The sequence below is a fragment of the Notothenia rossii genome (genome assembly GCF_949606895.1).
Source record: "Notothenia rossii genome assembly, chromosome: 4".
Taxonomy (NCBI): Eukaryota; Metazoa; Chordata; class Actinopteri; order Perciformes; family Nototheniidae; genus Notothenia; species Notothenia rossii.
In genome coordinates, this window is record NC_136902.1 from 60,728,052 (window position 1) to 60,749,078 (window position 21,027).

The 21,027-nt window shown below is 43.0% G+C and overlaps 3 protein-coding genes across 5 annotated transcripts in view; 1 reads left to right on the plus strand and 2 right to left on the minus strand.

Annotated features, from left to right (window-relative positions):
• Positions 1-10,622, plus strand: part of LOC307036610 (melatonin receptor type 1B-B-like) — a 133,644-nt gene extending 123,022 nt beyond the window's left edge. The window contains exon 3 of the mRNA XM_079677082.1: positions 9,443-10,622. Within this exon, the coding sequence (XP_079533208.1) occupies positions 9,443-10,228 (786 nt within the window). The 3' untranslated portion in view covers positions 10,229-10,622. The remainder of the gene's footprint in view (positions 1-9,442) is intronic.
• Positions 5,161-7,818, minus strand: LOC307035302 (E3 SUMO-protein ligase ZBED1-like). The gene is made up of 2 exons (XM_079674433.1): positions 6,125-7,818; positions 5,161-5,919 (listed from the first exon to the last, which is right to left on the minus strand). The coding sequence occupies exons 1-2, from the start codon at positions 7,178-7,180 to the stop codon at positions 5,431-5,433; spliced, it is 1,545 nt and encodes a 514-aa protein (XP_079530559.1). The 5' UTR covers positions 7,181-7,818; the 3' UTR covers positions 5,161-5,430.
• Positions 10,623-14,767: 4,145 nt separating the features above from the next.
• LOC307034771 (vascular endothelial zinc finger 1-like) overlaps positions 14,768-21,027 on the minus strand; it is a 14,151-nt gene continuing 7,891 nt past the window's right edge. For 2 of the 3 annotated variants that reach the window (XM_079673653.1, XM_079673652.1), the window contains one exon: positions 14,768-20,288. In XM_079673653.1, the coding sequence (XP_079529779.1) occupies positions 19,921-20,288 (368 nt within the window). In that variant the 3' untranslated portion in view covers positions 14,768-19,920. Of the gene's footprint in view, positions 20,289-20,458; positions 20,525-21,027 lie in introns of all 3 variants that reach the window. The other variant, XM_079673651.1, reaches the window with a different exon arrangement.

Consider the following 21,027-nt stretch of genomic DNA (forward strand, 5'->3'; position numbering starts at 1 on the left):
ATCCATCGACTGGGATACAGGTCCCGTCGGACACTGTGTCCATGATACATGTAGGTTGACCTTATGCAATGCCACAAAACTGGAACAGGCCAACAACAGACAGAAAAAACGAGTTGTCGATGAATGCCAAGCTCAGTCTTCGTCTACGTCTGACATTAGTTCCACAGCTGCAACTCCATCTTTCAAGCGGCTGCGATCTAGTCTAGGGCTGATACACGATAAAAATAAATGTGTGTGGTGTTGTAAGACGGAGTCGGCAAAACATCCAGAATCAAAGTTGGTCCTGATTTCGTACGATCATGCATGGGCAGCGTTCAAGAGCCATACGGTGGCTCTGGAAGATGAACTAATGCGCGACAGAATCAACTGTCTGATCAATTATGCAGCTGATGAGCCGTATGCACTTGAGATCAGATATCATCACAAATGCTGGTTTAAATATGTTCGTAACTACCAGAGAATGAGTGAAGATGACAAACTTCCCCACATGCACAATGTCACTCTCCGTGAAGCTCAGACAATTTTCTTTGATAACATCAGAACAGTTATCTTTGATGAACATGAACTAAGGTCACTGCAGAGCCTCCTCAGAGATTACAGCTCTATCGTTTCTCGGTATGGATTCCCAACATCTGGAGTCAAGTCATCCTACATCAAAGATATCCTGACCCGGGAGTTTAAGGACAAGATCGGCTTCCACTCTCGCCCTCAGAGAAACCAGAGCGACCTAGTCTATGACACGTCTGGGAGCGGTTCATATGTCGAAGCAGCGATCTCCTCTATTGGTGTCAGCAGTGAGCAACTGGTGCAAAATGTGGCTGCGCGGCTCAGAGATGATGTCAAGTCCATCAAACTCGTCCCATGGCCTCCACGAGTCGAGGAGCTAGAGGAGGAGGAGGAACTCCCGCCTCTCGTTTTGCAGTTGCTATCGGCTTTGCAGGGGAAGCATGGGGTAGATCTGTCTCCAAGCACACTTTCTCTCACCTCTCTCATCACACAGTACATTATAAAGCGACCCACCACTACCGCCATCAATGCCACCGTCACCCTTCACGTATTGACTCGTAGCAAGGAGCTTGTTGATTCGTACTACAAGCTGGGCATGGGGATCAGTTACCCGAACGTGCTTCTGCTACGTGATGTTTGGACAATGCATGACCTTGAGCGGTGCTCGGTCTGTCCGGCAGAGATCGCTGAAGGGGAACCAAGCATCAGTATCATCGACAATGACGATTTTCGGAACGATACATTGACAGGAGGAGGTACTTCACACCGCTGTAATTGGATGTTTCTGCAACGCGAAGAACGTCTTGTACATAAGCATGAGGCAAACACCCAGGATGAGCAACCGCGGATCAAACATGCCAAGACTGTCTCGGACGTGCTGACTGAGAAGGCCTCTGAGATGCAAACGGTTATGCCATATAGGACCGTCAAGCGTGGCGAGCCTCCGATCCGTCCTAAGCCTACTACTGTCTCATCGAGTACTGAGCCTCAGCGCCAGCGAAGCATTATTCATGCCCTTGCACGTGCTGATGTGAATGGTGACCGCCCTGTTGCAGCCGAACAGAATATCCCTTCGTACAACGGGTTTCACGCTGGATTGAATATGTGGCAGGACAAAAGCAAGGCTTATTTTCATACATCTTACAATCAACCGCCCGACAAGTCAGTTGTGAAGGACGTCATGGACAAGCTGGTTACCATCATCGCAACTAAGCACATGCCCTTTGCCTTCTTAGTTGGAGATCATCCCGTATATGTCCTCATCACCCTGCTCAAGGCCGAAAACCCAAGCAAATTCAGTGCCATTGTACCTTTTCTTGGTCCCTTCCATACACAGTGTGTGATGATGAGTGCCATCTACAAGCGGTACAAAGGTAGTGAACTAGGTGAAGTACTTGTCGCGGCTGGAGTTATTGCCGATGGCTCCGTCGATCGTGCACTGAAAGGCAAACATTATAAGAGGGGGCTACGCTGCTTGCGACTCATGTACGAGGCCCTTATGTGTCAGCTGATGAAGGAGAACCTCGGGCCCGACCTGGCTGATGAGACGAGGGAGAACCTTGACATTCTGAGAGATACGAGTCAATCCGAGGAATCCCGCGCTGATGCTCATGTGGCACTAGAGAATGATGCTGACCTCAAGAGCCTTGTCACCAACATGTTCACCCACGTTGAGGCCAGTGACATGGCAAACTACTGGAGGGATTTCCTGTCCATGACAGACGCGCTCATGCAGAATGTACATGCGGTCCATATATGCAACTGGGATGAGTATGTGAGCTCTCTGCGTGCGATGCTGCCATGGATGGTAGCTTACGACAACAATAGATATGGGAAGTGGCTGCCAGACTTTTGGGCGATGCTGACAGCTCTCCCTGCAGATCAGGTTGCGTTCCTTCGTACTGACTTCACCCAGTCCATCACAGGCAACCCCTATTCCAACATGGCCTGGGACATGTGGATCGAATGCACCATGAACAAAGGTAGCAAAATGAAGTCTGGTTGGCTCTCTATCCTACAGAATGAGAAGCAGCTGCTGGTGCACTCCAGAAATGTGAACAATGTGGCCCAGATCCGGGCAGCTCACAATGCCCTTGCAAACCGAAAAAAGACAAAGAGGAAGCACACGGAATGCGGCCCCAAACGGATGCGAGAAGATGAGCAGTGTGTGCAAGACCTGGTTGAATGCATGCATGAGTTTGACACCTTCCCGTTCGATACGGCCTCAACCACCCTCCGTACCTTGCAGTCGGCCATGCCCGCCTCTGATGAGCTCGTTGCAGACTTCAACTCAGCCCATGCCGCAAGGGAGAAGAAATTGACCCACTTTTTGGAAGAACGGGTATTCAATAAGAATACCTCTCTTCATGCACCCGTCCCTCTGTGCAAACGATTGACGTTTGCGAAGGCGTTAAGCAAGGAGAAGCCATCAGATGAACTCAAGGCGAAAGCTGCAGAAATGGAGCGAAGCGCCCTCAAGGCAATGATAAACCTGGTTGAGGGCAGTCAACTTGTGAACCTCCCCGAGTTGCTCGAACATCGTATTGTCGAGGAGTGTGTGCCATTATTTAACTCCAACGGCACCTTCAGAAAGACACAGAAGAGCATGCTCGTGCAGAAGCTCTCTCTGGAATCTGTAGATCTGCAGGAATCATACATCGCTCTTGTGGACATGGGCATGATCTGGAGGATGGCAACTCCATCAGCAGAGGATCGGCGGACGCAAGATGGCAACCCATACAAGTGGTCGGACTATGTCCACAAGCTATCATCTATTATCCTTGCACGCCATCATAATGCTCACCGTATCATATGTGTGAACGACCCGTACGACACAGCATACTCGACGAAGGATGACGAGCGAGACCTGAGGGTACAGGGAAACACACATGTGCCCAACTCCTACATGAAATTGGGTGACGCATTCCCCACTGCCAGAATGTTCAAGACGCTGCTGTGTAGCTCCAGCAACAAGGGGCGGCTGCAGAAAATGATATGCAGCTACCTGACCGATCTTGCACAGAGTGTTGATGTGGAGATTGTCTACTCTGTCGGCTCCCACTGTACCAACTTATCAACCCAACAACCGATGCAGAACTACAGCTTTGACCAGTCTGAGGCTGACACTGTCCTGTTCTCCACCTATGTAGTTTTGCGCGAGTCAGGCTACAGTGGTCCAGTTGTCATCGATGCCACTGATACTGATGTATATGTTGCGGCAGCACTTATCTCACAGCAGCTGCCAGGTATGCTCTGTATCAAGAGGAAGCAGGAAACGGTACGCTGCTGTGACATGACAACTGACATGATGGCCGACTGTATTGTGCAGCTGCATTGTATGACAGGCTGTGATGCAAACTCAGGCTTTTACGGCAAAGGTAAGAAGTCTGTGTATGACCAGGTGGCGAAGAGCCCTGTTGCCCGACAACAGCTCTCGCGATGTGGAGATAACCTTGCCCTGACAGAGGAGGTGCTGGAGCAGCTCTTTGCCTTCACACGTAGCATCATCTACGGTGACAACAAGAGCAAAACCATGGCTGAGGCCCGTGCTGCTAAATGGAGGACCATCAAAAAGAAATCCTTCATCCGTCTCCCTCCGGATGCCGACAGCTTGCGTCAACATTGCCTCCGTGCCAACTACCTGGCGTATCTGGTGCGCCATCCATCGCTAAAGCACCATCCCTCACCAATCGGACATGGTTGGGAGCTGGTTGGTGGTTGCTGTCGCCCTGTACGTCACACGCGACCCGCACTCCCAATGCATCTACCTGCACCAAGGCCAACTGAAGAGGGACAGGAAGATGAGGAAGATGAGAGCGATGATGATGACGAAAATCGAGTTGCTGCTGTCCAGAGAGGCGATTCATCGGAATCGGAGGATTCAGAATGTAGCGAGGCAGGGTGCTCTGATTCAGACTGATACGGACTCTCAGTGTCATATTGATAAATAAAAAAACAAGCAGAATTGTGTTTCATTTGTGTTATTGTTCAAAACTTGCCATTTCTCGAGGCAGCATTTTTGCGTTATTACATGTTGTTTGAAGTGTTCTCATTTGCTAACTAGTCAAGTTACAGCTAATAAAAGTATTTTATTTGAAGGTTAAGTAGTTGTATATCTTGTCATACATTCTTATTTCATGGTAAAATATTAATATGCAGATTATTTGCTTATAAGTCGATCAGTACTCAAAACGTGTGTAATTTCTCGACCGGGTGGCGGCCATCTTGGATTTGTGGGTCCGAACGATGTCATAGCGCCAAACTGATGTCAGAAATGGAATCCTTGTGGTCGACTTACCCCAAAAAGTGCATTTACACATGACTCTAGGTGCTCTGGTTCAAAAGTTAATTTTTTAAGATGGCGCGAGCAGCCATCTTGGATTTGGCCCTCTAGCAAAAATTGCCGGGATTTTTGGGAGGGACCTTGGGTCTATATTTTTTATAAAAGGTCCAATGATGTCAAATCAAGTGTCAAAACATCTTAGCAGAAGAATGGTCACGGAATTGAGGTTCTAGACCCAACTACTATTGTAACAACAACCAACCACCCAGGCACCCAGCAATACAAATACTCAGTGCAACACACAGTAACCACTTATTACTGTGAAACTTTTTTCAAGTAGTAAAGTCAAGTGCAACTTTTTTCAACAAAACAACAGCTTAGCAGCTTTAAGACAATGACAACAATTATATACCTGAGATGAGAATCCTACCTGGCAATCACATCAGCTGCATACAACAAAATATCAAGATGAGAAATATATTGTAATGTAAACCAAAAATAAAGTGTGTAGGCTTAGGCTACTACCAAATTTGTGCAAACAACTTCTTCCGTCTGAGTTCAACATCACCATCATAAACAATCCGTTTCAGAGTGAGGAAATATATAGTTTGACCTAAGCCTACATCATAACTTCTCACTGTTCAGCATTTGGGAATTTCAAGGTTCTTGTGCAAAAACACAAGCTGATCAACATGGTCCGGTTTGAGAGCGCTTCTTTTTGCAGTGATAATATCTCCTGCAGTGGAGAATACTCTCTCTGCTGACACACTTGTCCCTGGGATGCACAAGTATCTCTTTGCCAACCTAGAGAGGAGAGGAAATGTGCCCTTATGGCGATGCCACCAGTCCAAGGGATCCTCAGAGAGAGGTGCAGCTGGAGATCTACAGTACAATTCCATTTCCTCGTCAGCACTGGCATCGGCGGTCTTACTCTGTCCTGCAGGTTCACTGATGTCATTGAAAGCAGCTCCCAGCAAACTCACAAGCAGCGATGACGAGGCTCTTCTTTTGGGGGCAGAGGGGCCTGCTAAGTCAGACACATTGTCATCCACGGACAGCAACTCTTCATTGGTTCCTGAACTTCCTGTTCTGCCAGGCGCTTCATCTTCTGTCCTACGTCTCCTCTCATACTGTGTTTGAACAAAATAAATAAGAGCAAAAAACAGCAGTTAGCAGCACTTTCTCAGCCAATGCTGCAGCTCACATCACAACAGATAACTATTTTTCTCAGTCTTAACATTTTACTGACTATGCAGCTGCTTATTTAACATTACATTGTTATTACAATTGAATTGAAAGATATTCCATAAGTTTTACAAGTAGAAATTCAATTACCTCCAGGGATGCAGCCTCTGAAGTCACTCCTGCGTAGACATCTAATCTCTCCTCTTCTGTCAGGAAAGGTAACCCCTTAAAGCGAGGATCCAGGGCAGAGGATGTATGAAGGATCTTCTTCTCTGCCCCACTGTTGTACCTCTTAAGGAGATCTGTTTTGATGGCATTCTTCCCATCCCGGATCAGTGGTTGGTCTCCAATAGTGTCTGACATGTTCTGGAGGAGTTGGGCATATACTGGTGCAATGAGGCTGACTGTAGGACTGCTCTCCTCTGACATAAAAACAGTGGCATCCTTCACTGGTTTTAATGTCTTCACTGCTTCCTCCATGTTAGCCAGATCTGCTCTGCTGAGAGTGACGATGTCACTTTCATCTACATTTAGGGCAGGCGACAGCAGTGTGGCATGCACTGCAGCTTGCAGTTGCAAAAACCTCTCCATCATATCGTGAGCACTATTCCACCTTGTGGCGACATCAGTTATCAGTTTCAGTGGACTTGTCAGTTTAAGAACAACCCTCTGGTTTTCTTCAAGCAGGTGCTTTGCCTTTGTGCTGCGGTGGAAGTATGCTGAGATGCGTCGGACTCTGCCCAGAAGCCTGGAGACCGTCGGTAGCTTAAGCGCCCGCTGCGCAGCGAGGTTCAACGTATGCGCGAAGCATTTAACATGAGGGAACTTCCCAATTTCAGCAGCACTTATCATATTAGCGGCGTTGTCCGTCACCAGCACAACACTTTTATCTGTTAGCTGCCATTCCTCAACAACATCCAAGAGTAGCCTCGCCATATGAGCACCAGTGTGGCTCTCATAAACTGCTCTCGTCTGCAGCACATGTGATGCAATCTGCCAATCCTCGCTAATATAATGTGCCGTTATGGTTACATAGGACTCTGTTGCGACTGAAGTCCAGGCGTCACTTGTAATGGCTACACGACTGGCTTTACACATGGATTCCATTACCTTTGCTTTGGTTTCTTTGTATATTGCGGGAAGCGCAAAATCCGTGAAAGTAGCTCTTGTCGGTAGCTTATACCGGGGCTCAAGTGTTTTAAGCATGTGGCGAAACCCCACATTTTCTACCACAGAATAGGGTCGTAGATCTTTCGCTATGAAACATGCCACCGATCGTGTGATCCTCTTTGCTCTCTCAGAGTTGTGTGGCAACGTTGACACTAGCGACTCGTCAATTCTTGGCTGGGATGTATCAACTTTTTGTGTTGCTTTTGAAGCCAACTCAGGATGCCAGCGATCAACATGATTTGTTAAGTTAGTTGTATTGCCAACGTGCTGATTTTAGTGTGGCAGGTTTTACACACCGCGTAAGTCTTGTCTAGTTTCCCATTTACTTCGTAGAATCCAAAATGTGCCCAGATGTCAGCTTTCCACGCTTTGGGTGCGTTTTTAATGGTCCGTCTATCGTGGTCATCTCCCTCCGCCTCAGCCATCTTGATTAATGTTGTTATGATGCCGCTGGAAGTAATTGAAACTTCGCGGGGCAATTGTTCTGTCACTAGTTTGGAGTTTAACACAGTTTTAAACTGGAGTTGTAGTTTAAAACTCCAAACTAGCGACAGAGCAATTGCCCCCACAACTTTCCACTGGAGGCCAGAAAACATAATCGATTATGGCACTTTGCCGCATCGATGCTGAATCGTGCATGCCCCGCATTGCGATGCATCGCCGAATCGATTATTGTTGACACCACTACAAATTAGACAGTTTGACATTCGTTGAATACAGAATAGAAGTACATTATTACATTTTGGTAGTAAACAAATTAAATACAGAATAGAAGTACTATAAAAAAAAAACTGGATTACATTTACAGCATATTAATGACTGTCATATTAAACATGTCCCACTAAACACAAATGTCACCAAACCAAACATTTGATAACATCTATCTGTAGCTTTGTTCAATAGATGCAATGTTGTACTTTACTTGAGTATTTCCATTTTTAGAGAACTTACTTGCACTACATTTCAAAGGAAATATTGTACTTTTTAACCCATTACATTTATCTGAACCCTGCAGTTACTAGTCACTTTGATGTACATACATTCTAAAATATACAGTAAAATGTACAGGAAGATATACAAGGATTTATAGAGTCCGGTGCCCTCACTGTTTGAGAATGTGTGGCTGGAAGTTTGAGAGCACGCTCACCACATACCAGATCTGACTTATATTCCCCAACCTAGTATTGGGAATTCGGTCTGACACCATTTTGAATTTCTTTATCTTAGCGATGGCCCTTTCAACATGAACACGGTGCTTTGCGATGCGCTTAGTTGTGAGCACATCTCCAGATGGCATTTGCCTCTTAAACCTCGCAAAGGGTGGCAGGTTTAACTGCAGTCCGACAGACTTGATATCGTCCTCTATCAAAAAGCCCTTATCGGCCATTAGGCCATCACCTCTTTGCAGATAGCCAATTTCTATCTGTTTCTCCAGTAGTGGGATGAGACCACTCTCTCTGACCATCTCCTTGTCAGACATAGAGCCTGTGAAAAGTGCAGAAGAGAAGATCACAGCCCCACGGGGGTCACAGGCAACTAACGATTTCAGAGTGTTTGTGATTTGGTAACTCGAATAGCTCTGACTTTGCAACACCAGTGAGGTAGGCCGTTCCATTTTTAGTTCAGTGCAATCCAATATTGCAAATGTTGATGGATAATCCGTTTTGTAGGTGTCTGGCATATTTTCCATTATGACATCTCTGTGAGGCCAAATTGGTATTGCACCCAATACGTCGAACATATAATGAATCCAGGAGTTGAAAAGATTACTTGCACTTTGCACGGTTATGCTGAATCTAAAGGCAAGGTTTTTCAAGTCTTCATTGTTGCGTAGTTTCATTAAAACAAATAACAGCTGGCTACGCAGGGGCATCTCAACAACTTGCCAATCATTCCGCTGGTATTTTAAGGGGACATTTATTTGAGTGGCACATGGATCATTTGGAATGCCAAATATTGTGCACAGGTGGTTGAATCGTTCATATGTGAACCCAGTACTATATGCAAACATTTGGGGGATGGCACTGTTTTGGAGGAGTTCGGGTGTGAGAGTTCCTTTTCTAAGTGTGCCAATGTCTGCTTCCAGCCTTTCTACCTCCGTTTCCTTTAAAGCCAGCCTCTCATTCAGGTTACCATTTTCTAATTCTAATTTATTCTCTTTTTCTGTGGACTGCTCCTCTTCTGGTCCCCCTTCCAGTTGACCTTGTTCAGAAAGGAGGGGTGGCTCCACAGTCTCTGGAAAGACACATATTTACATGTTAATGATAGCATTTTGATCCCATCTTTTCTTTTTTACAGCTTCCCCTATTAAACAAGGGAGCCCCTTCTGCTGATGCTGAAGCGCCGCCTGTCTGTCAACCAGATGACTTCCCCAGCTTTCCTCTACCATCCCAACCGACAAGTTTATGCACAGTCCTGGATGAAAATGGCACGCGTAGTTACAACAGAGTGACCATTTCCCTACCCGAATCTATAGCCCTAGAATGTGACACCAGACAACAAAACACAAACAACCTGTGGTTTAATGCAAGATCTGATCGCTTAACATCAAGCACCTTTAAAAGAATCTGCTCCAGGAGAGCAGACCATGACACACTTGCTGTAAGCCTCAAGTATAAAGGATCAGTACAAACCAAGGCCATGAAAAGGGGTACAGAACTAGAGCCCATAGCAGCAGCACAATACACAAAGCTAACAGGAAACCAAGTGTATCCATGTGGTTTTGTTGTGAATCCGCAGGCACCACACCTCGGTACATCACCTGACCGTAAGGTCTTAGATATAGGAGAGAGTGAAAGTCCAAGCTATGGGCTTTTAGAAATTAAGTGTCCATCCAAGGAAAGCTTCACTGAGTGTGCTTACCTCTTAAAGCAGGCAGATCGCAGCTACAAGCTAAAAGAGTGTCACGATTATCACTACCAGATAACAGGGCAGCTCGGGCTCACTGGTATGTCATGGTGTGATCTCTATGTTCACTGTGCAGAAGACTACCACCTACAAAGAATATACTTTAATGTAGCAAAATGGGAGCAGATGAAGAGCAAGCTTGATGCTTTTTACTTTGATTTTTACAATCCAGCGTAAAATGTAAATGACACTATGTAATAACCCATCATCTACACTCACTGCACACACATCCACATGTACACACTCACTTTAAACAAACAATCACCTTATCACTCACTTTAGACACTTTATATGTATCTATTATTAAAGAGATTTGCACTACATTCATACCTATTTGCACCTTAACTATACAGTACAGTTCTCGGCTACTTGTTTTGTTACAATGACTTGCTTTGTCATTTTGTTTGGAATTTAGTTGGTATGTAGGTGAGAAATAAACCTCTTGAATCTCATTCACTCTGTATTGTATATATGTATATAACAACTTGAAACTTGAACTTGAAATGTGGAAAAAAAGCTATGGTTCATTACTCACCATTGAAAATCACACACAGTCTCTTCCGGGGTTTCAATGGTGCTGGAGTTGGATGCCTCTTGCAACGTTTTCATGAGTCTGTACAACCATAATTTGTGTTATTTTGGAATAAAACAATACAATCACAAGAGGCATTAAATGTTGTAGTTTGTTTAAAGTTAACTACCGTTTCCTTGATGGCTTTCTGCATCCACCTTGTTGTTCCTTTGTGGGGGTCGGGGTGCCCACTTGTGCAGCAGGATTAGGGAAGTCGGCAGTAGGCTTTCCATTAACAAAATGCTACAAAGACTAAAGCTAAAATATAAATGAATGATTGCCTGTTGGCTTTCTTGTTTGTACTTTGACCACAGGTAGACTAATAACGGAGCTCAGCTGTTCAGACATTATTATGCATCAAGTGATATCCATGGTCAAAACGACCTAGAAGCACACAGCTTACAGCTGTAGTTGTGTGACTTTAGCTAACATTAGTTAATTAAATTAGTTAGTTAATTTGTGAATGTAATCTTTGCTAGCTAGCTAGCTACGTTAGCACGTATTTACCTTGGAGCAAACGTATTTGTGTTTGTTGATATTCGCCATATTCAGCTGGGCATGGGGCCTGTCGCATTTCTTTATCCACTGGCGGCATCTCGGGTTTTGGGTTTAGGAAACGGGTAAAATATCACCCCCCCTCCCCCTCTAAGCTTATGGGATATCTGCTATCCAATTTGCAAAGACCATAAGCACAACGCTTCACCATTTTTGCAATGAATTTGAACGCTAAGCTTGTCGGACTTCCACACGGAGCCGCGCACGTGATCGAATATGATTGGACAACGGGCATTTAGGCGCGTGGCTTTGCGAAAGGTCAATTGCTTTTACAATAAATAAACATTGAATGTGTTTAATTGAATAGTAAAGGGGTTTAACGTTAGTGGCAGGTTGTGTGTGGGAGAGAATAAATAAGCCAGCCCAATATTTAAAAAAATGGTTATTCTTTTTCCCCGCATATTTCAACTTTCCGCGTATTTCGCAACTTCCCGCAATTTCACCGCATAAAATCACATAAAAACCCTGCATGTTTAATCGCATAATCAAGGATTTTAGCCCGCATAATCAAGGAATTTAGCCCGCGTAATCAAGGATTTTTGCCCGCGTTTTTCTGGAGGGTCTATTCAATGTGTGACAACCATGGATAATGAGAACTGGATACAGCGTCGGAGGCGAGGTCTCGTTGTTTCCTATGAGAGCTGCTCATTGGCGAATGAGGACAAAATGGCCCAACTTTTGAGAGAGCGAAAAGTCACAGATTACCCATCATGCCCGGCTGTCAGAGCAGAAGACAACCACCCACTTAACGGGAAGAAACTCAGCTAACTGACGATATGAACCATTTTAAAACTAAACACAAGTCTAACGCCAAGCCTCTGAATTAGCACTAAGCGAAAGGGTCCTAACGCACTTGGCACATAACTCACGGGAGCAATATTTGTATACTTCATCGGATCTGCACAAACTAGATATCATTTGAAAGCTGACATTCCACAGATTCCAATGGTATAAGTATCATCACTGTGAAGGCAAGCAAAGACAACACACAACTTCACTTTACGGGGCCAAAACGGCAAATACTTCTTACCTTTGCTGTTTTCTGATCAAAAGTTGTGTTCAATGGCATTAAAACGCATATAAACGCTGCTGAAGGTTAATCCAATGTCTCTGTGTCACTTTAAAATTATTACTGATAATCCATCATAACATTTATGTAAATAAACTGAGTTTTCATATAGAGTGTAACCCAGCTTCCGGTTTTGGGGATGCTGGCTGCGCATCACTCTCATTCACCAATGGTAATGTTTAGATGGATTTAGGAACCCCCCCGCCCCCCCCCCCCCTCGATTCTATTGGCTCCAACGGTTAAAAAGAGGTGTCAATCACCAAAATCGACCAATGGGTTCCAGAGATATGGCTAATACACCCAAATGTTTCACTTGTTTTGCATCAATCTTGATACAGGGTATTTATTATATGTTGTAGTTTGGATTCCTAAAGCTTTTTGTCTACTATCTCATCATTCAAGGGTGGTTGTAAGTTGTTTTTTTGGACGAAAAATATAATTTATGTTCAATCTGAATTTACTTTAAAATAAAAAAACATCTATATTGATTCTGACTTTTCTACATCCAACTCAAAGGTTTAGCATTGCTTTGAGAACAACTATTATTAATGTACCCCTTTAAGAAGTGAAGATATAGTCATTTGTGCTGGGCATGTCATTTTCGAGCCTGAAACCTGAAAAACAGGCTCAGGGTTAAGAACCATTGAATAATGTCAATGATATTAAGTATATATCCCATATCTTTCAAAATCATGTTATAATGTTCATGATTATATCTATGTTATTTTAACTATACCTTCATCTCTGTGTGAGTCACGTTCTTAAATGTGTTCTATAAATAAATTGATTTGACAACTGTTATTAATGTGGATTTAATGCTTATTTTTCCCCAGCGGTCTCCCTTTGTGGGCACTGCACTACAAATAGCCTTTGTCATTCCAAACTTTATTTAAGCTACAGGGTGGCTGTCATCCTGGGAGAGGAGTCAAATAGACAGGACCACAAAGAGACGACTGAATACTGAGCTCCTTTGCAACCACAAGCTCAGTCTAGCATCAACTGTATATACCTAGCAGGTCAGGACTCAGATTACCACATTAAATGAATTTCATTCAAAGTCAGAATTTAAGACAAGCATAAATAAGGCTGTAAGAACAATAACCATACAGCCAGCCCAGCATTAATCAATCAACCTGTAACCAGAATCAGCGTGCATTCACTTGTGAGTGGCTGCTACTTCCTGACACGATAACAGTGCTTGCATTAACTCCCTGGCAGCCTTGGGTGACTTCACAACAGCAGACAGTGGCAGTACAACACCATTTCTCACCACGAAGCTTAATTCCAGACAGCCTGTCATTGTGGACACATAAGTGAGTTAGAATGAATAGATAAAATGAAGATGAAAAATATAAAGAGACTGTGTGTGCCCTCTTGACTGTAGTTGCTTGTTTGTTTTCCTCTCATTTGTTTTTCTACTAGTGTGCTTATTTGATTTAGCTGAACATCCAATCTGTGGTTTATTTTGCACCCTCTGTGAAGATGGAAGCGACAGAAATGGCCAAAGGAGCAGACACACGCCGCAAAACATGACCGGCCAACACTCAACATCTCCTACTTTACCAATGCCCACTAATCTAGTTGGTGGGTGAGGGCCTTAATCCGTACTGCACAAAGTTGTTCGTCCAGTTACTTTTGAAGGTAGTGTGCTATTTAGAAACCTGGGGATTTCCAGGATGAACCATGTCATAATTCCCAATGGTCAATCAATGGTCCAGTGTTTTAACATCACCTTTCAGGATCAGCTCTCTCAGAACCATGGCTGGAGTGGAGCTAATAAAAGTGCTATCCCTAGTGGAATCCCGTCAAGAGCAAACCGAGTCGAGGAGCATAGAGCTGTTTGGGTTTTCCCTCTCCTGTAGTGTGTTATATAAATTGTAAGTTGTATGTAAAGGCTAAAATCCCCAAATTCCCTTCAGAAGGAGTTTCTCTCCCAAAACACTCACCTTTCATTCTCTCAGTTCAGATGTTTGAACACAGGGACCTCTAGTGGTAAGAACTGGAAGGCCCTTTTTCCACGGCAGGGCAGAAGTCTCCAAAACAGGAGATTGAAGGCCAATGTGTATCAAACCACAAAGTGAAATACAACTATCAGCTAAAGACACCAACCTGTGTCCAAAGTGCACATTTTCAATATGTCGTGAACCGGGTCTTCAATATGTCGTGAACCGGGTCTTCAATAGTAGGCTAGGAAAAATACTAATAATTTTTCTAGTAATTTGTAAATGGGCTTTTTTGTCCAAGTCATGTTGAAAGAGTTGGAAACTCAACAAAAACACCAGCTCAATTAAAATCCACGAACTAGTCAATTATGCTAATTATACAAACATTTCATATTATCATACAGACGTAAACCTAATTTAAGGTAACATTGTATGTTTATGTTGGTAGCAAGCATCATATCGACTTGTGTCATGTTCATTTGTTTGTATAGTGTGATGGGGATTGAATCACCGACCCTCTACTACTACAACGTAGGTTAACCACTTGATGCCAAACAAAGACACGCCACAAAGCCCCGAACATTTTTGCAAGTTTAATAGTTAAAGAATGAAAAAACACCTAGATGTTTTTGTCGTCAGATACAGACCATGGTTTGGCACAAAATCCCCTACAATCCACTCCAATGAGCGAAGTCACAGAGGCACTTTCATCGTGAGCAGGCCAACTGAGCCAGTGAGCCGGTGAAGACACGGAGGAGTCTGGAGGAACATCCGTACGGAGCGGGGACTTCAGCAACCACCTCCCAACAATCCTCCACTAAAGCTAGGAAAAGCAACGGAGAGGAGGAAATCTCTCCTGATCTGGGGGGGGGGGGGGCAGGGGGTCAGTCTGGAGATTCATCTGAAAAGTATCGACTCTCCTCTGTGGGACTCGGCATGGACAGTCCACAATAATGTTTTATCGTTTTCTTTTATTTAGACAAACCCAAATAAAAGGCACATAAAACATTGCGCATATGTTTACATAATTATTCTCAATGGACATACATTTAAAAAAAATGTAGGAATGTTTTACCTTTCTGCTAATCAGAAAGCCTAGCCTTTGTATATACAAAAATTATCGTTTGTTAATGTTCTAATACAAAAAGATTTATAAAAGGTTATTTTTTTTCCTTGCATGTGTCTTTCATAACTAACATGTCCTCTGATCTAAATGGTTTGTACAAAGATATACATTCATTTGCCTTCACATCTGCCAAATTCATCATACAAACTTCACAGAAAATAAAATGAAATCTTCCAAATCAATATTTGGCCAAATGTTTTTCACATTAGGTTGAAGTCAAATTAAAGAAATGAAACCAGATGGTTAAATATCAGTTACAGTTACATGACCCAAATACATATCTCAATTCATGTTGAAAGTTGTTCCTGGAGTAAGAGAACTTCACAATCATAATGTTGTAAAAAAAAAAAAAAAGCTAACAGTTTGGTTGCCACGGGACCCGGGCCGTCTGAACTGATGAAGGCTTCCCTCACAAAACTATTCCATCACACAGCACATCGAGAGGAAGAAGCATCGACGTGTGGAAAAGTCTTGCAAAGTATTTCAGGCACACTTGTTTACGGCCACTGGAGAAGGACAAATGACACGGCGCGCTTCCTTCCATTCTAATTTTTTTAGTGTTTTGTTTTCATAAAAAGTTACTAGCCTTCTAATTATGGTTTTGAACTCAAACCTACACTGGACAAGCTCCATCATCCACATGCAACATTGTAAAAATAAAATAACTCATATAGATGGGAAATTAATTTCAAAGATCATAATGCCGGTACACATACAAGCGTTTCCCTTGGTGGCCAGTGTTGGCATGCATACAATAAAACTGAGGGGCTGCCGAAATGCAGATGCAGCCAGGAGAGCTGTAAAATTAAATAATTTGCATTCCACCAAATAGAAATGCCCCTTTTAGTACCACTCCTCTGTAGTGTGCACATCCTACAGTTTGCTGCAAGTGCTTCAGAGTTCCTGTTGTGAAAAAAAGGAGCTTAACCACCAACAGGCTTCACATCTACGAACTACTCCCACCCACCAGGGAAGAGTGGGACTTTATGTGAGGCTGGTTCAGAAACAGCTGAGGCTGAGATCACAATAGAGATGAACATGTTCACTTGTTTTGTTTCCTTGAGGTTTGGTCATGACAAGAGCACGTCTTCAACACATTCAGGCGTAGTTCTGGGCCTTGGCCAATACAATGTACAACGTCACGGTCTGCTCTGATATCAAGGGGGTTTTGATAGTGGTGTAGGAATGAGTCATTCACCTGGAAATGAGTACACATGGTGTACTGCTATTTGTGTTAATGCCCTACAACTGCCTTATTTTTAGCTTTGGTACTATGATAGGACTGGTATGCACAATATCAATATCTCAAAGTTATTGAGATATAACTTTGTAAAGGGAGGCGTGTGGCGCAGTGGCCTAGTGCGCTGGTGTTGGGATCAGGGGAGCACAGGTTCAAACCCCACTGCAGTCAGCTTGTCGTTGTGTCCCTGAGACACTTCACCCCAAATTGCTTCTCTGGGGATTGCCCACAGTATTGAGTATGTAAGTCGCTTTGGATAAAAGCGTCTAACAAGTGACATGTAATGTAATGTTATTATACAAGTGCTTCCTCCCACGTTTGCATAAGGTTGTCCATCTCTGTGGATGCCATTTGAAAAGGTTAAAGTGTTTCAGTTTTAAAGATGATCAAATCGCTAACACCTTTTCTCAACGACTGGCATGAAAAGCCTGTATGAATGCGGAATTCATGAATCCTACTATGATTCTCTGACATGCTAATGTTGAGTGGGAAATAAAGCCTCCTTTGTGATCACAGCCTCAATTTTCCAGTGAAGATGAACTGCCAGGATTAAAAATATAATCCCAAACAAACAATAAAATAACACTGAGCTATGCAAGTGCGGTCTACAGAGAAAATACAGCTTTAAAAGGATATGGCTGGAGTTTTCTCTTTAGGTGTAGTTCTCCTGTAGAAAACACCTGCTAACAGCTACGGCCTCATATCGCTCACACTTTGCCACAGAACGATACGATTTACACTGTGTTCCTTCAATTAGAATAATGAGACAAACCTTGTTTTTTCCCACCAATAAATCTTTGACAATTGTAAGGAGTAGCTTGAACGATCTGAAGAGCACATGCTCAGTGTTCATGTATTTGAAGAAGCCATAGCTGCACAGATCATTCTTGTTCCCATGTTAAACCTTTTTTGAAGGGATTTGATGATGGAAAGGTACCGACACCAGCCTTATCCTTCAGTTGCTGCTCATGTCTCTCCTGGGATGGACGGCCACATCAGTGATGTAGTTCTTGCATTGCTAGCCTGTGGAAGTAGAGATGCTCCCTCTCCCACGGGTAAAAAGGCAATCAAATAGTGTTTCATATTTACAAAGAAATGGCCATGTTTTTCTTTTAAAGACTATTCTCAGTAACCTTCCTGAGTTGGACTGACAGTGATGGGATCCTAAACCTGCTGAAGTAAACAATATGAATGAACATACGAGTTCACTTGGGGACTGCTTTCATTATAGGGAGCCACTGGGTAGCTCTCTTGACCTCTACAGTTTAAAAAAGAAGAAGAAATCAATTCAAATGTAAAAAATGTTGATCTCTGATAATACTGCCATTTAAAGGGCAAACGGTAGGGGACACGCTTTGAGTACAAGACATTTCCTCTTTGTTGTACCTTCAACTGTCATGATATAAATACATACAAACATTCCCAAACAGAAGTCACTAGTGTAGAGTAACCAGCAGTGACCACTGACTGGTTTCCAGCCATTTAAAAACATAAACATGGTGGGGAGGGGATAGTTGATGGGTCTAAAACAGCCTCTGAACCGTCGACTCACCCCCCCCCCCCTGAAATGGAAGCTTTGTTTTTCTTTCGTTAAACTTTAAAATACATAAACTATCAAATACTGATAAGTCCACTAAAAATAACAACGGAAACAAACTAAATCTGCCTGAAGAGGAAGCATTTAAGTACAACTCCAATACACTTCAGGTTTAAGGAGCTTTAAAACAAAGCCTAATGGAGGAGGGTAAAGTGTCACCCACGTTCCAAGTCAGATGCCCAGTTGAAAAAAATCACTTGTCGTTCACTTTTACGAGATCGACACCGTCCTTCAGCGGTTAAATAAAAGAGCGAGAACTCTAAAAGGGTGTGCGTCTCCACAGCCTATAATGTGTTTAATGACAACACTGCTGCAATACGCTCACCCTCAACTATCTGTAATAGTAAAACCTACTACCCGAGTTTGAAAAAAGGAGTAGGCAATGGATAAATAAAAACAAATATGGTGAAAAAGTAGCAGCTGATATTGTAATAACTGCCCAATAATTTCAAACTAAAGTCAAAGGAAGTCTTTTGGTTTTAAAGGAGTGTAATAAAACCTGTTCATGTAACCATTAACGCAAAGAAATGTAACAGAATCGGATATTATGGGTAGAGGTGGCTTCTAAGGAAACAGAGATCAGACTCCTCCGCATAAGGCGCCATTTCATCTGTGTTTCAAAAAGGAGAGTTGTGTGTCTTATGAGGGTTTAATGGTGTTTTATGGTTTTCCCCTAATCTTTTAAAATATAGCATTTAGGGGGAAACTAGTTAGAAAATCTTTGGCATAAAATGGTCATTATTTACACAGAATATCTGCGGAAAATGTCCAAAAACATCCGTCCGTTAAGTGTGTGGCTGGTGAGATGTTTTGGGTTATTCGGGCAGTAGAGGAAACAAATTCTAATTATCGGATAAGAAAGTTCCTTCTTCTTCGAAATGGTTTCACTTGTTAATGTGATCTTTAGGATCATTTTCTAGCCTTTATGGAGCTTACAACTTGATATCATGTTCTCGATCAGACGAAAGAGATGAGAGGCCAAACTTATCTGGCACTTAAAACTGTCTTTGAACAGACAGTGGGTCAAGCCTCAATAAGAAAAAGAAGTAAACTGATTTTTTTTGTCAAACCAGTTTCTCTTTTCATGTTTGAAACGGGAATGGCCCTAAGAAGTCCGACCCAGGTGAGTTACACCATAGACCAGGGAAGAGCATTATAACGCATGATTTGAGAGGATAATAACTTGATCTGTCAGAAATGTTGCTACATCTTTTCATTTGAGTGTATTAGGCCAATGTTGCTAGACTTCTTTATGGTTAACCTGATTTACAGTATGTTTGCATCAATGTGATGAAGTATCTTAAATGTGACAGGTAATACATTTAATGGGTAGCAAAAACAGAAATTCCCATCTCACTTCGATAAAATATCTAGAATTGTCCTATATTACAAAATCTAAAATAAAAATGATTTTTAAAAAAAAACATACTATGAAAGATAAGTGGTTAAAGTTTGCCATTCTCCAGCGGAAGGCAGCTTACATTATTTCATATGCTGATTCTCTGCAATGAGAGACTGTCGCAATATTATTTCTCTATCATGAGTAAGAATATATGAACGTTTTTTTTTTCTACTCGTACAAATAAAATAAAGAATGCGTCACCCCTGCAAATAGCAATCATTTGTTACTATCTATGAGTTTGTACTACATTAGTTATTACCTTCTTGACTCGTCCAAAGGAACATTTGACTAAGATTTGACGTGCTCGTCTATTATTTGGCAGTTAACATTATCAGCGTTTACATAAGCTAAAAAAGAAAATAAGCTCTACCAAGGAGGGGAGGAAGGCAGGACTTGGGATAGAAAAGGCATGCTATCCATGGGCCTCATGGCGATGTTGAGGGGCCCGGTGAGATTCATGGACATGGGAGAGGTGATGGCCACGGGGTGAGCGATATTCATGTGTGCTGTCGTGGGGATGTTGATGGAGGCCAGGTTCACAGGGCCGGTGATGGTGACGGGGTGCTGCAGGTTCATCTGTGACGTGATGTTCACCGTGCTGGTGGCGATGTTCATCTGAGCAGCGATGGTGATGGGGTTGCCGATGAGGCCTCCGCGATTCAAAGCCGAGGTGATGGCCGCGGAATGTGTGACCGCCGTCGTACTCGCCGAGTTGTTGTGCACGTTGTTGGCATCTGTTAAAACAAAAAAATGAAATTGAGATCCGGTCGACCGTGTGGGAATATACTACCCCTCCAAAACGGAGAACAGCCCTCTCAGCTCCGTGGCTGTTTAGCTGGGGTCACTGAAAACGGCAATGAATCATTAATATGTCAACTGTAGGAAAAGTGTTGAAGAAACCTACCTCTGTGAGAGTTGTCAATTAGGACTTGGAAGGAGTTATTTAAAATCTCTCCTACCGTCAACTCACCTGAGGGGTAAATTCAAAAAGCAGGATCAATAAACTAACCAGCTAACTGTCCATTTGCTTTTATTCAAAAACGTTCATTTTAAAACAGGTATACATTATGACGGACATCTTTAGCTCTGTGTCCGCCTAAGGCTGGACACTACACTGACAGACTGCCAATTTGATCAGTGCAGATTAATTTTTTGTAAAAACATTATAATTGGTAGATTTTGAGGACAAGTGTGTGGACAAAACAAATTGAATTATCAATCTGGTCAGTTAGGACAGATATGTCAGTTGGGTAATACGAGAGGACCTCTGAAGTGAGGTCAGGTAGTGTGCAGCTAGCTTAAGTGTTATGGTCCAGTTTGTGGTTAGTTTAATTGATCTACTGATCCCGCTTCATGAAATGTAACCTTAGTTTGGCAAAAACACTAGATCTTCGATATAGAAAACCCTAATTACATCAGTCCTCTGGAGAAAAAGAAATGCTTGTGCACATGAGTGACATGGTACGTGAAGAA